The 14810-nt window shown below is 34.2% G+C and overlaps 3 protein-coding genes across 5 annotated transcripts; 2 read left to right on the top strand and 1 right to left on the bottom strand.

Annotated features, from left to right (window-relative positions):
* The first annotated feature begins 2674 nt into the window (after positions 1-2674).
* Positions 2675-6430, top strand: LOC132036255 (F-box/kelch-repeat protein At3g23880-like). 3 transcript variants are annotated; one of them, XR_009409542.1, is made up of 3 exons: positions 2676-4056; positions 6009-6141; positions 6212-6430. XR_009409542.1 is itself a non-coding variant. In XM_059426544.1 (2 exons), the coding sequence occupies exon 1, from the start codon at positions 2770-2772 to the stop codon at positions 4048-4050; it is 1281 nt and encodes a 426-aa protein (XP_059282527.1). In that variant the 5' UTR covers positions 2675-2769; the 3' UTR covers positions 4051-4056; positions 4958-5994. The 3 variants fall into 3 exon arrangements, 2 of the variants coding, with proteins under 2 accessions (XP_059282527.1, XP_059282526.1); XM_059426544.1 differs by lacking the exons at positions 6009-6141; positions 6212-6430 and adding an exon at positions 4958-5994 and having other exon boundaries at positions 2675-4056; XM_059426543.1 differs by having other exon boundaries at positions 6009-6430.
* Positions 6431-7336: 906 nt separating this feature from the next.
* Positions 7337-8944, top strand: LOC132036648 (F-box/kelch-repeat protein At3g23880-like). The gene has a single exon (XM_059427029.1). The coding sequence runs from the start codon at positions 8220-8222 to the stop codon at positions 8892-8894; it is 675 nt and encodes a 224-aa protein (XP_059283012.1). The 5' UTR covers positions 7337-8219; the 3' UTR covers positions 8895-8944.
* Positions 8945-10818: 1874 nt separating this feature from the next.
* Positions 10819-12150, bottom strand: LOC132036647 (2-alkenal reductase (NADP(+)-dependent)-like). Its single transcript, XM_059427027.1, has one exon. It carries the CDS (start codon positions 11988-11990, stop codon positions 10950-10952), a length of 1041 nt encoding a protein of 346 aa, XP_059283010.1. The 5' UTR covers positions 11991-12150; the 3' UTR covers positions 10819-10949.
* Between the last annotated feature and the right edge of the window lie 2660 nt (positions 12151-14810).

Here is a 14810-nt window from a genome sequence, read left to right on the forward strand (position 1 = left end):
ACCATGGAACCCGAAACCTTCCCAACTCAACATGAACAACAATAACATATTTCTTTCTTCCAAAACTCATAAACTACATCAACAATCCACACGTTTACAACATCATCTTCATAAATACAAGAAATTACATCTAATTCGCATTAGCTTTCAAAACAGCCCACACATGATTGTAACTTCAATTTGAACCATTAAACTTTTATTTGCATCATAGAATCCACAACACAACAATCCAAACATGCTAAATAAGATTAGTTCTTCACTCCTACACTACACCACATATACACGTCCAAGCTCCCAACAATTACAACTTCAACTTGAACCATTCAATACCTTCATTCTCATCACATAATCCATGACAACAATAACCAAAATACTAGGTAAAATCAATTCGCCATAACCTACCAAAAACAGCATTCCTATACGGCCAACATCAACATGCATAATTTTCATGATTTCCATCCATTTCCACATACCACAACATGTACAAACATCTATGAAAACATGTAAACAAGATTAAACCTCACCTTCTCCACTTGTCTTCACTACTCGGCTAGGATTGTGAATCGCAAGAACGGATGTTTTGCTTGCTTCAACAACCCCTCCACGTTGTAGAGGACCTTCCAATTAGTAGAAAAGCTAGAAGAAAATAATTTTTTGATCACTATTCTTGGTCTTCAATTTTTCTTCACCATGGCCGAAAGTCTTCATGCTTTTTTTTTTTTTTTTTCTCCAAGCTTCTTGAATTCTCTTAAGGTGAGGATGAAGAATATGACTTAATTAGTCATCTTTTGCTACTTATATAAATCACACAAGTGTACCATGGCCCACACCCACACATGGCCACATATGGCCATTTTCATGAAATATAAAGTTTCCAAAATTTCACTTTTAACCCCAAATTTTTCTTAATATTTTCATCCAACAAAATTCATAAGCATCTTGTGCATTACACAAAATCGAAAAAATAGCTTTGCCCATAATTCGTCGCAACTAACTTAAAATATTCCAACGTACAAAATACGGGATATAACATCACACAACTTTTGTTGGTTGAGCCTCTACCATGGTAAAATTTTTCTGGGAAGTATGCTTAAGAGTTAAGACAGAAAATTGTACAATTTTTTATGCAGTGTTCGTCCCTCCATTCCGAAAAATTTTACCATGGTAGAGGCTCAACCAACAAAAGTTGTGTGAGGCTCCACCCTTTGCTTGACAAGTGAAATTTACGGTCCACCAGTACTTTTGCTTACTCACACCTTTCTCTCTCTCTTTTATTCTTTCCAATTATCTTTTTGCTCTCTCATCTCTCTCTTTCTCATAGAATGTAAAGTTTTTTTTTTTTTCTCTCTCTGGAAAATACTAGTTAATGTAAAAATATTTTGTTTCTATTTTTTTCACCAAAGTATGGAACTTTTGACTTCACTAATGCACTATTGTTATCAAAATTCTAAATATGCAAAATGTATATTAAAATGCATGCGATATACTATAAATGTGTTTAAGTTAATTGAGGTAATAAAACGTTAAAAGACGATATTGAGCTTCACTCAGATTTATAAAAAAATATTTATAAATCACATTTCTAAAATAAAAAAAGGCGCCTGGAGCACTAAGCTCCCATATGAAAAATATAATTTATTAAAAGCAATTATTGAATAATTTATGTAGTTAACAAAGTGATTATTCCAAAATAATGTAATAAATGGTCAATCAATATTTCAGAAATGCATTAACTATTCCTTATATGTTGTATGCCATTTACAAAATTCACACAATTATGTATTGATAATTGGTCAATTGTCAGTTTCGTACATTTTAATAGATCAAGATAAATGAAAAAAGATCTATTTCTATCTTTATCCATTTATTTTGCCTATTTATGTTGGTTTATTCTTAGCATTAAAATGATGTAATACCTCCGATTCAAAATAAATGTCCACTTAGCCTTTCTCACACCCTTAAAAAAAATATTAATTTCTAAAAAAAAAAAAGGCATTTTGACTAAACTACCCTTTATTAATAACACTCTTACCTATTTATTGCCTTGAGTAAATAGGAGCAAAGCTGGAAAATAAAGTTAATTCTTTCTTGATTATGTAAGTAAACACTTATTTTGAACCAAAATAAAAAGGCTAAGTGGACACTTATTTTGAAGCGGAGAATATTCTGACATAAAGACTTTTAGTATTTTATTGATTTTTATTGGTGCTTTACAAAGTGATTTTTAGATATACGATTTATAAATTGCATTTCAGAAATGTAATTAATAAATTTGATTTTTAGAATACGATTTAAGTTAATGTCATACACGTATACGCTTTGCATATTCTTAAAAACTTTGAAAAAAAAATTCTTCCTTTTTTTGCAGGAGCGGCCGAGAACTGGAAGACAAAATAACAATTAATTTACTATTGAAAACTAAATATTTGTTGGTTGAACTATGAAATTGTATGGCTTAATTTAGAAGAGAAAATTATAAAACTAAAATTTGTGCTAAGTTGTGTGGGGATAGTGGGCAAGATAGAGTGAATGATTAGAATAAAAGAGAGAGAAACATGTGAGTAAGCAAAAATACTGGTGGGACCCAGAAATTTCACTTGTCAAGCAAAGGGTTGAGCCTCAGACAACTTTTGTTGGTCGAATAGTAAAATTTTTCCTCCATCCCACTTATATATAATAGAAAATATTCTTGAAAAACTCAAACAGTCCACAGCTGACTAGTTCATTTTGAGAAAATTTCACTGTGTAAAGAATACTGAGCTCACTCAAATGGAATCTGAGGTAGTTGAAGCCTCATATCAACATTCAAAATGTAGCAGACTTACAAACCAAGCTCAGTTTTCATCAACTTCAGTTAAAGATTCAATCTTGACCATTCCTATTCTGCCACCAGAACTCATCACTGAAATACTCTTAAGGCTACCAGTGAAATCCCTCTTGAAATTCAGGGCTGTTTCAAAATCTTGGCTTTCTTTAATCTCTAGCCCTGAATTTATCAAGAACCATCTTAGTGTATCTGCTAATAACAAGGATTATACCCACCATAGGGTTATATGGAGTTTTAGACAAGGGTTCTTGAATCTTAAAGATTGTACTCTTAATTCTTTTTTTTCTGAGTCTGTTACGGAGGTATTTGACTTGAATTATCGCATGACATCCGATGGATTGTACGACCAATTGCCTCAGTTTGAAACGATTGTAGGCTCCGTCAATGGATTGATTTGTCTTGCGGATGAGAAAAATAATGTGTTTCTATGGAATCCATCTAATAGAAAGTACAAGAAATTGCCTACTCCTAGACCTGCACTGCGGTTTGAAATGTGGCGAATGAATGGTTTCGGATATGATGAGCTTCATGATGACTATAAGCTAGTGGGTACCTTTCGTAGGTGTGGCAGGTTCAATCGAGGTAGGCTCAAATTATATAGTCTAAAGAGCGATTCTTGGAGAAGTGTTGATCCTTGGGCAAATGTTGCTGATCGTAGAAGTCGGGAGCAATTAGATGTTTCAGGTAAGTTTGTGAAGGGGAAACTTTACTGGCCTACTGCTACTGTTGATGGTCTGTATGTTTTTTATAAGGAGTGGAACATCACTTCTTTTGATTTGGCTAATGAGAAATGGGGAAAGGTGGAGCATCCCTGCTACGAAGAGGGAGATATTGATTTGTTGCTGGAAGTGTTAGGTAGTGATCTTTCTGTCTTTTGTAATAACCATGGAAAACATATATCTATTTGGATTATGAAGGAGTATGGGGTTAAAGAATCTTGGACAAAGATGTTTACCATCAATTATCCTGATCGTTATGTGGGGGATCGTCATGTTTTTTTTCTGCCTTATTTCATGTCAAATAAAGGTGAAATTTTGGTCATGTTTCTGTTTCATACAACTTCCATGATATACAATCCGAAGGATGATTCTTTAAGATATTCAAAGGTTATTGAGTTTAATGGCGGTCCTAAGGCAGAAGTCTACGTTGAAAGTCTAGTTTGTCCTTTCTCTAGAGAAGGGGCTGCGGATGCAACAAAAACACAAAAGGCTACAAAAGCTTAGATCAAGGTATCTCGAGTAACAAATAACTTGCAAGAGTACTTTTTATCTTAAATGTTGTTAATTCTGATTGTAATTTCACATATAAAACAAGACAATGCACAGGTAAAGGATATCTTTAAACTGTATCGCTAGGAGTCTTCAAGGAACGATAATTTTGTCTTCAACTTTGTACTAAATGATGTGTTTTAAGGGAATATTATCTAGACGGAGTAAAAAATAAAGAGCACCAGGAACATAGAAGAGTTGTGGCAGGTGAATGCACCGATAATGCCGAGGTCCTTCTCAGGGTTATTGTTTGATTTGGGGGTTTCTTTAATTAATCTTTTAGAGGTGAAACTTAATAAGGCAGAAAGAGGAAATTCAGTAATTTTGGAATAGGTGTTACGGTCTGCCTAGTATCTGATTTTGGCATTTCTCACTGCTGCTGATAGGTAACTAACTGTTTTTTCTTCTGGACTAGTTTTGGTTTTGTCCTTGCTTCTAAGTGCTAGCTGTATTTTTCTTCAGGTATTACGGTCTGCCTACTATCTGTGTTGTTCTTCTTTAGTTTTGGTGTTCTTCTTGAGCAGCTTTATAAGGGAGTCTATTTTGCCTCTAGACAGAGTAATCATAAAGAGGACTAGATACACGGAAATCAAGTCAGCGGAATGTGTGTATCCCTTCCTAGAGTTATTGTTTGATCTCGGGCCTATTTTTACTTTTCTTAGGTGAAACTTAATAGGGGAAAAGAGGAAATACGGGAATTGTGGAATAAGAGTTAAAGTAAAACAAACTATTTAGTTTGGTCCTTTTCCTTGCTGTTTATTGCTTACTGTTAATTTCCTTGTCACTACCTTCTCATTCTATTGCGTATTAGGTCAATGTGAATCTTTTTTCAGTTTGGTAATAACATTGATATGTACCAAAGTGGGTTGGAAGGAGAAAGCTATTGAGGAAACACATTAAGCTGTTCAGATCACGAGAGTAGATGGTGATACCAATGAACAGGGGAATCTAGAGAAATTTGGTTAAGCTGTTGTCTTCTAATTACTAAAGTTCGAATTCTTTTCATCTTTGTTATTTTAAACAAGAAGTGTCGCTGCTATAAAGAATTCTTTTAGCTTGTTTCTAAATAGAGCAGCGAGTCATATATGTAACTTGACCTTTTTTAGTACTCTTAGGTGCTATGGTAATGTATCATCAAGTGAGAGATCAATAGCCTTGTTTAATGCTTTTCACGGGAAGTCTATTTGTTTTGATATCAAATATTTAGTGTGATTATGTAAAGTCTGACCAAAGTCAATGTAGCCAAGTATATGCTAACAAGGAAAAATAGCTTATCCTTGTTGGAAAGCTATTTCAAGAATTTGAACATGGATCTACTTACTGTTCTGGTTCTATTTGTTGACTTGCATCCTTTGTGAGGCACTAATTTGAGCAAAAAGGGGAGAAATGAGACGTAGCCTACATAACTTTAATTGTTTTAGTGGAAACTGTACGGGGGGAAATGGTTAAAAAGCCAAAAGGTTTGTGTGTGGAAATTCCGTGTTAGATTTGGTGGAGCTAGGGAGGGTCATGCCTTCTGTGAAGTGCTCCAGCTCTGAATTAAATAACCCATTTCTAGGCGGGTCAATATGTTGCATGTGGATCAGCATGGGTATCTCTTGTAACTCTTTCTTAAAACTTATTTCTTAAGGAATTTATCATATTAAGTATACCATTTATGCAGCACTTTCATGCAGTTTGACATCAGGTTACTTCAGTACCTTGGATTTGTTCATTTTCACTGCTTAGGACATGGACAGAATCGTCGTTGACATATCTGAAATGTAGGGAAATAGAGCTTAGTCTTTTTCTTTTCTTAAACAAGGCCAGTAGAGCTCTTCATGTGTTGCTTTCTAGATCTACACTGCCTTTACTTGTCATATGTGATGTCAATGAGGTTTTTTGTTAACAGTTATGTATCATTGAACTTTCAGGAAGTGAAAGCTATGCTAGGAAGAACTGATTCACCCCCTGCTAGCCGCATGGAGCGCAAAGAAGCAGCATGTGTTTTCTCTGTTTTTACTGTTCATTGTGATGTACTAATGTTATTGCTGTGAGCGCAAAGAAGTAGCATGTGTTTTCTCTGTTTTTACTGTTTGTTGTGATGTACTAATGTTATTGATGTGTGCACATAGAGGGAGACTTACCTACTTTCGCTCATTGCATCTCATGTTGTTGGTAGTTTTATGTGAAGCTGGTCGCAACAAAATGTTGAACGAGCGTCTTTTTCCCTTGAATGTCTGTTGTGTGCAGACTAATCTGAACTAGATGCTGATCTGTCATAGGTTATATATGATGATAATAGTCATGATTTCTTCTTGTTATAATGATATCTCAAATGTAACATGAAAAAGAAGCCAAAAAGAGTTTTTCAATGATACATAGTGAAAGGAAAGAAAAATGAAAAAGGATTATGCAGTAAGACATTTGTTGCGTTGGTAACAATACCCAAGGGTGTGGTCTAGCGATAAATAGAGTGGGTTGAGAACTATGAGGTAGCAAGATTCAAACCCTAGCGGAGACAGAGAAAAAAAAAATACTGGGTTATTTCTTCTCGTTTGTTCAAGTTTGGGTGGATATAGTTAACATGTACTTGTGGGAGGTAGCAGGTATCTCATATAATAAGTTGAGGCATGCGTAAGTTGGTCTGGCCGCCACAATTATAAGAAAAATTCATTTGTTGGTAAGATATCTCTTATACTAGTGCTAACAAGTCTAGAATAGGATCCAAACGGATGAAAGCTTTAAATTTTGTAACTTGATAAACTCAGTTACACTGATGGTTCCTGCCTTTCGGTTCATTAAACCTACATGATATTTTGTCCTGAAAAAAATGGAATATGCTAGTATTACTATTTCTGCAATGATCCCTGATTTATGTCTTTCAAATACCTTTTGATTGCTCCTTCAAGAAAAGTTAAAAATACTACATATAAGGGTGAACTTTACTAGTGCTCCACATTTACACCAAGCAAATATTTGGAATATTGAAAAACTTATATGCTGAGAATTTCAGGTGAAATAATGATTTTTTATTTACATATTTCGACTAATTTTTATGAAGTGATTCATATTCATCCACAATTTGACCTTTCAAATATTATAGTACCTTTTTTCGGCCTCAATTTCAAATGCTATGTCTTCATCTTCAAGCAAATATTGTCCAAGCACCTACTTAGAGCCATTCTTAACTAGTGAATATGCTTGCACTACGCGTGATCAATAATAAGTATCAAAATGGTAATACTTTTCTTAACAAGTGAATATGCTCAGAGATGTGACTCATTATTTTATGTAAATTTTCCCTTTGATTAAGCTGATAACTAGGTATCTTTAAATTTTTTGCAACAAGATAATTTCTCAAACTCCACACTCCATGCTCTACAGTTGCATCAAGAACTGTTCTTGATGCTATTGATTCAGTAGCAATTGAATCATAAAAGATGGAGGAACCCCTTTAAAGAATTACCAACCCTTCCACAAGAAATAATCTTTGATATTCTCTTAAGGTTACCTCTCAAATCCCTCTCTAAATTCATGTGTGTTTCAAAATCATGGCTTTATTTACTATAAAGTACTAAATTCCTCAATACCCATGTCAATTTTTCCATAATTAATGGTTATAGACTTGCTCTTGTAGGCTCATATACTTTTGGTTTGACTAAATTCTGCATTATTTACAACATATCATGTGAAAGTTTATCTGTTACATTGTCTAAACATGGTTGTCCTCCAAAGATTTTGGAGGCATACTCGGGTCGGGTTTTAGATTCTTGCAATGGGTTAATTTGTTTACACAAGGACTTATTAACACTAATGCTATTGAACCCATGTACTGGAAGTCCCAATTTAAGTGTCTTACTTTTTTTTGGTTTGTCCACAAAAAAAAAAAGTATTTCTTTCTATATTTAGTAAGTTGACAATTCAAATATCCTACGTGACAAGTTTAAAACCACAAGATTCAGAGGACATTTTAGTACGTTACACACATCTTTAATTTAGGACAACAGGATTCAACGGAGGGAGTATTTTGTAATTTAATACTTCGTTATGATGGTGCTGGTTGTTGTTTTATTAGATATGGATTTGGTTATGATGCATCTACTAAAGATTATAAGGTTGTAAAGATCTGGATTTTTGCTGAGATGGATGGTAGACATGAGAACATGGTTTGGGTTTACAGCGTAAAGGCTCGTAAATGGTCAACTATGCAAGGTTTTAATAGTGGTTATTTGAATGGAGAAGTGAGTATTTTTGCAAATGGCGCTCTTTACTTGGTAGAATGCTATCGCACTTCTTGGGGGATTGTTACTTTGGATTTGGTTGCAAAGAGATATGGAAAAATAGCATTGCCTAGTTATGAAGATGGAGGTATTTATTGGACATTAGGTGTTTCGAGAGGGTGTTTAGTTGCTTGTTGCAATTATGAAGAACCAAATAGGGCAGATTTGTGGGCGATAAAGGAGTACGGTGTCGAGAAATCTTGGACTAAGTTGGTTACAATCTCATCACCCGTTGATCGTAAGGGTTATATGTCACCATTGTTTGTGGCAGGGAACAGTGATGTAGTACTAGTGAAGCTTGGCAGAGAGATAGTATTGTACATTTCAAGGAATGGTTCATTCAAGCGACTTACCATTATCCGTCCAGTGATTTTCTTAAATTTCAAGTGGCCACCTACTTTGAAAGCCTTGCTTCACCTCATATTTAGTGATGCTTCCGATAGCCCTGTTCTCAAATTTATGATAACATTGTGTCTTGCATTGTATTTTTACATTCTAACTTATCTTGTAAGGTGCTCTTCAGCAACATTAAACTGAGAAATGCTGCTATTCTCATGCTCAATTGAAGTTCTAAAGTTCTGCACCAATTCGTATCATGCATCCTGTTGTTACAAAATCCATGAATGCACCAACGGTTCGTTTAGTTGTTGGTTAGAGTTATGCAGGTATTAGTAATGTAGGGTTTAGTTATGCATGTATTAGTTATTCCGTCTTCTACACTGAATAAAATAATACATAGATTCCCTCATAACTTGTACATGTATTAGTTATGCGGGATTGTAAGCTGGTAACCAAACACCTGTGCTGAATTTTAGACATAGCAACTAAAGTGTTACCAAAAATGGTGGTAGTTATGTTGGCTTTAATACACGAATAATCCTACTCCTAACCAGCATCTAAACGACCCCTATATGTCTATGCCAAATTGGACAGATTTGGGCAATATATAGATGCTTGAATGCATTAATAAACTGTGTACCGATCATCTTCTCTTGAGCCTCATGAAAGTTCTTAGAGACAGTAATTCGGTTCATCTTGATAGGCTGTCGAATAACTAGGTGAGTGAACTTGAAGCTGTCCCTTCGGGAACATTCAATTAGAAAAAAAGTTGGATATCTTATTAGAAAATGGAGCTTGTTTGCTGAAGTGGTTTTAAGTTGATTACTTGAAGTCTTAAGTGCTGCAAGTTGTTCAGTGTAAGTTTGGCATGTTTTTTGGTTATTCATCTTTATGGTGCCCTTTAAACGCTCCCCCTCAAGAATGAATAGCCCTACATTGAAACACTAACGATATGTGTGTGTCTTCCTGTGGCTTCAGTTTTAGGACCATAAATTTTTGAAAACACGAACAACTAAAGAGAAAAAAAAAAAAAAAAAAGGAGCTACTACCAAGTGCTTTATTTTTTTGTTCTGCATCAGCTGTGGCTAATAACTAGTCTGTTTGAATGGAAGGAAGACTGCTGGTTCATGATTAATGCTGTGAATATTACACTTGGTTACATTTATCACCTTCCTGATCCATTCTTCTTAAACTTTGTTCCCATTGTGATGCTAGTACGACAGTGTTTTTTGTTGATACTCTATTGGAACTGACTTATGTACATTAATTGTCACTTTGTTTTGCTGCTATTTCGGTACGAGATTCATTTTGGTATAATTGTTGGTCACTTTATCTTGTGGTGGTCTTGAAGAGTTGCTAAATATGTACTTTTCCACTTTGCTTTAGCAGCCGGGCTCTGCAAGATGATGTTATAATCTTTTCTATTTGCTATAGTAAGAGCTGTGGGGAAGAGGGATAAAATCATTTGAATTTAACCAAATGTTTTTGAGGACGTTCTTTCTGAATCTTGACCGTGCTTTGGTTGGTTTGGTAGTGAATGTGAATTGTTTACATTTGTTCTTAAGCCAATGATGCTTCATATACTCTCTATGTCTATTGTTAAGAGAATGATTGAAATCTGTGCTGGGTTTCTAGCCATGAAGAATTGTTTGAGCATTGCCTAGCAAATTTCATTTTACCGGTGAAAACTTCCCATCTCAAACTACCAAAGGTTCTTGCTAATTCCAATTACCTTGTTAAAGCTACCTTGGTGAGGTGCTTATTTGATTAAGAGTTAAGTGAGGTGCTTATTTGATTAAGAGTTACTTCTGGAGACCCTTTCATTTACTTATATATCTCTGTTTAGTACAATGGTGGGATGGGGAGGTGAGTCATACCCAATAGGCTGCTCGTTGGGACCTGAACGGTTTATACTCTTCATAATCTCTTAAGCTAGCTGTAGCATTAATCTGATGTTTATTTGGAGCATTCTTTAAAAGTTGTATTGTTAGTCCAAGTCAGTGGGATGCCATATAGGGTGTGGAGATCTTTTTCTTTTTGTCTGATAAGTAGGGTTATGTCAGTAATTTGCATGTCACTGTTGTGGTAAGTGTGGGATTTAGAGAATTTCCAAATTTTCTTAAAAAAAAGAGTATTGAGTGTTGAAGTGAGATGAACTCAAATTACAACTTGAAAGAAGCACAAATAAACGTTCCCTAATTTGGAAATAAGTTCTTGACCCTTTTTATTATTATTATTATTATTATTATTTTTTTACTCATCTGCAACTTTGACAATCTTTTTGCCTATATTATCACCATTGAACAGTCCGACAAAAGCAGAGGGAATGCTTTCAACACCTTGTGAGACATCTTCAATGGCCTTGAGTTTTCCTGCTCGGAGATACTCAACTGTTTTCGACAGGAAATCTGCATACACTTTCATGAGATCAGCTGCTAAGAATCCTTGAATAGTAATCCTCTTGTAGACTATATCCAACATCTCCAGGGCAGCTCGTGTGTTGGCATTCGTGTACTCAGAAATAACCCCACAAATGGCTACTCTGCCAAATGAGTTCATGTTTGCAACTGCTGCTTCTAGCATTTTGCCTCCCACGTTGTCAAAGTAGACATCAATCCCTTGAGGGAAACGTGCTTTCAAAGTCGATTTAAGGTCAGTTTCTTCTTTATAATTGAATGCATCGTCGAAGCCAAGTGTCTCTTTAAGCAACTTTACCTTTTCTTGGCTACCAGCAGAGCCAACAACATAGCATCCGAGTAATTTAGCGTACTGTCCTACTAAATTCCCTATTGAACCTGAAGCAGCAGACACGAAAACTTTCTCCCCTGGCTTCGGCTTACACACTTCAAAGAATCCACCATAGGCAGAAAGTCCACTGAATCCGAAAACTCCGACATGGTAAGACAAAGGAAAGCCAAGAGGATCCAACTTATTCAACAAGGAACCTTCTTTCACTATAGTGTACTCTCCCCAGGTAAGTAGCCCTGCTACCAAATCATTTTTCTTGAATTCGGGCCGATGAGAAACCATAACTTTGCCCACACCATAAGTGTCAATGGCCTCACCAGGAGTAATGGCAGATGCAAAACTTATGGCTGCTTGTGACGAGCTTTCGCTCTTCATCCGGTTTAGTTGATACGGATCAATTGATACAAACAGATTCTTGATGACAACATCTTTAGATTCTGGCTCAATTGTAAGGGAGAGGTTTTCAACTTTTATCTCAAAGTATGACTCTTCTGGCGCACCATTTATGTTAGCTTTTATTGCTACAAACTTGTTCTTTACTTCCATCTTTATAGCTATCTTTTGGGTTGGCACAATATTAAGGGAGGGGAAGAAAAAAAGTTCAGAAGAGTGTCATGTGAAATACTCTCAGAAAAGTGAGATAACTAGCTAAGGCTGAACCATTTGTTGGTCCTTATAAATTAGGTATTGTGAGACCACTTTAGCTTGCTGTTCTTTTCCGGACCGTTTAAATTAATGGGGTAAGGTGCAAAATCAAATAAAAATAAAGCAAATGACAAAAAGCATAGATGTTTTATGCCGTCCCAGGCTTCCCAGCCAAAAAAAAAAAAAAAAGTGTCATTAACATCAAGATTGTCACTATGAGTATCATGTGCCTAGCATAAATGTGTAAGAATAAGACAATTTAAGCGGCACTTCTTGCCGCTAAGGATCTAATAATTTCGAGTTCATACGAATTCATAGAAATTTTCGCTTCATATCTTATATATATATACACCAATCCGTCTTCGTTTCTTGATCTAATTGGAAGAAGGTTCATTTTTGTGCTTTTCTAGTTATTTTGACTTTTTCTTTTTGAGGGGTTATTTCTACCTTTTTTAATTGGCCTATTAATTCTTCAACTTTTTTATTTTTAGAGGTCTCTTTATTTTTCACTTTTTGTTGTTCAGTTAACAACCGTACTCGCTCACTTATTAATTCTAACCTTGGTACTATTATTTCTATTTTCTTTATTATATCTAATATTAATGAAATTATCGTAATATTTTGTCGTAGTGTTATTTGATCCGATTTAGCGTTAGGTATATAATCTTTATAGTCTGCTAGTAAAGGTGTAGACTTTTCTATTAATTTTGAGGCTTCTTCTTGAGCTAATGTTGGTCTATTCATGAAAGAGTGATTTCTTTTAGTTTCTCTACTGTCCTTTTTAATTCTTTAATATCACTAGTTAAAACTTCTACCTGTTGCGTTATTTTAGAGACTATTTGGGTTGTCTTTAGTTCTATTTCTTTTAGTTTTTCTGTAATAACTTTAATTAAATTTTCTATTTCCGTCTTTGTAGGTAATTTTTCTAGATTAAATTTGTTAATTAGAGTCTGGACTTTCTTTTCTAATTCTAATTCTTGTGTTTTTAAATAATCAAGATTTTGTTCTGATTTTTCGAAAGTTTTCTTCTGTTTAGTCTGGGATGCTTCTACAACCTCTAATATTCTAGTAATGTCTTTATTATTTTCTTGTATTTTTTCAACACATGATACATCCTTCTATAAAATAATTTTTACATTTTGCCCTTTTATCTTTACTAGGAAACCATTTACAAGAGAAACATGCATTACTGTCTGAGAGCTGGAGAAATATAGTAATTTGGTCCCAACACTCTTCTAGCATAATCTAATGCCTCAGTGAAATCATTAAAGCCTTTAAAAAGGGGTTTTCTTATATCTTTAATAGTCTAAAACTTCTATCCAAGTTTGAAAAATACCACTAGTTCTACCATGGACTATAACATAAAATTTAAATTTCTTATCTAGATTTTTGTTTGTAAAATACTGACAAAGTGCATTTAGATGGCTACAAAATGACTAAAGTCTTTTTTGTTATGTGATATCCACAAATTGTCTACTAAACATGTCTGTTGTTTGTCTATTACATATTCTGGTAATACCTTAAAAGTTAAATTAGATGGCCGAAAAAATACCTATTGTTAGACAAGAGTTAATGAGACAACATCATTTTGCTAAACATATAAGTTTTCACTATCGCATGGTTTATATTACTCGAAAAAGATTAGTAAATCTTAGAAGCTCAAGAAAGTTCCTTACTGAACACATTAACTATTTAGACACAGCTTATAGAGAGTTTCATTTTCATCTATAGTACTTTCTTCTTCTATGTCTCTTTGTGGTGTGTAATTATAATTGGTAAATCTTATAGATGTCTCTCCTTTAGAATTAGTGTACATTAGGTGTGACTCTGGCTGTAGAATCTTTTTTCTACTAAAGTCTTCTAATTTTCATTCTAACCCTGCATATTCTTCAGGATTTATTTTTATGGGTTTAATTAAATTTATTCCTCTATTTCCCATTAATTCTACGACATCTTCTACTTTAATTTTAAACTTTCTTCCAATTAGATCAAGAAACGAAGACGGATCAGAAAGGCAAGAAAGACCCCCCATCCTTCGAAGCTTCCATCTGTTTCTATAATTAAAAAGTCTGTTTCTAGGGGCATATTTAGGTTTGGAATATTTTTTCTTTAATTTTTTGTACTAATCTAATATCTTCTGTATTAAAGTGTTTTTGACCATTTGCTCCCGTTTTCGAATATAATGGTCCTGCTATTTTTCCTAAGTCTTTTATAAAACTTCTAGCATAATTTACTATTCCTAAGAATTTTTGTATTCTAGCATAATTTACTATTCCTAAGAATTTTTGTAATTCTTTAACATTATCTAGTTTATCTGGCATTTCTAAGGCCTTTTTAGCTATATGAGGTTGTAATTTTATTTTGCCATCTCCTAGCACTACTCCTAAAAAGTTTATATGGTTTTTACATAATTCCTAATTCTTGGTCAAAAGCGTTTCCACTAATTGTGCAATAATAAAAATAATCATTTAAAAATTTCTTAATATGAAACCAACTACTTATACTTAACTGTTCTAATTTAATTAAAGCATTTCTTTATAATATTACTAATCCACTATTTGGATCTTCTCCTGTAATTAAAGTATGTATTTTATTAGTAAAATTGTATGGATTTGCTCTCATGGATACTAAGTATTGAATTCCATCGGAAAATCTTCCTTATATGCTTCCCATAGAGCTTTAGCTGATTCTCCTAAAAATGTTTCTAAGTACTTATACATC

This window comes from Lycium ferocissimum, chromosome 11, assembly GCF_029784015.1.
Source record: "Lycium ferocissimum isolate CSIRO_LF1 chromosome 11, AGI_CSIRO_Lferr_CH_V1, whole genome shotgun sequence".
In the NCBI taxonomy this organism is placed as follows: Eukaryota; Viridiplantae; Streptophyta; class Magnoliopsida; order Solanales; family Solanaceae; genus Lycium; species Lycium ferocissimum.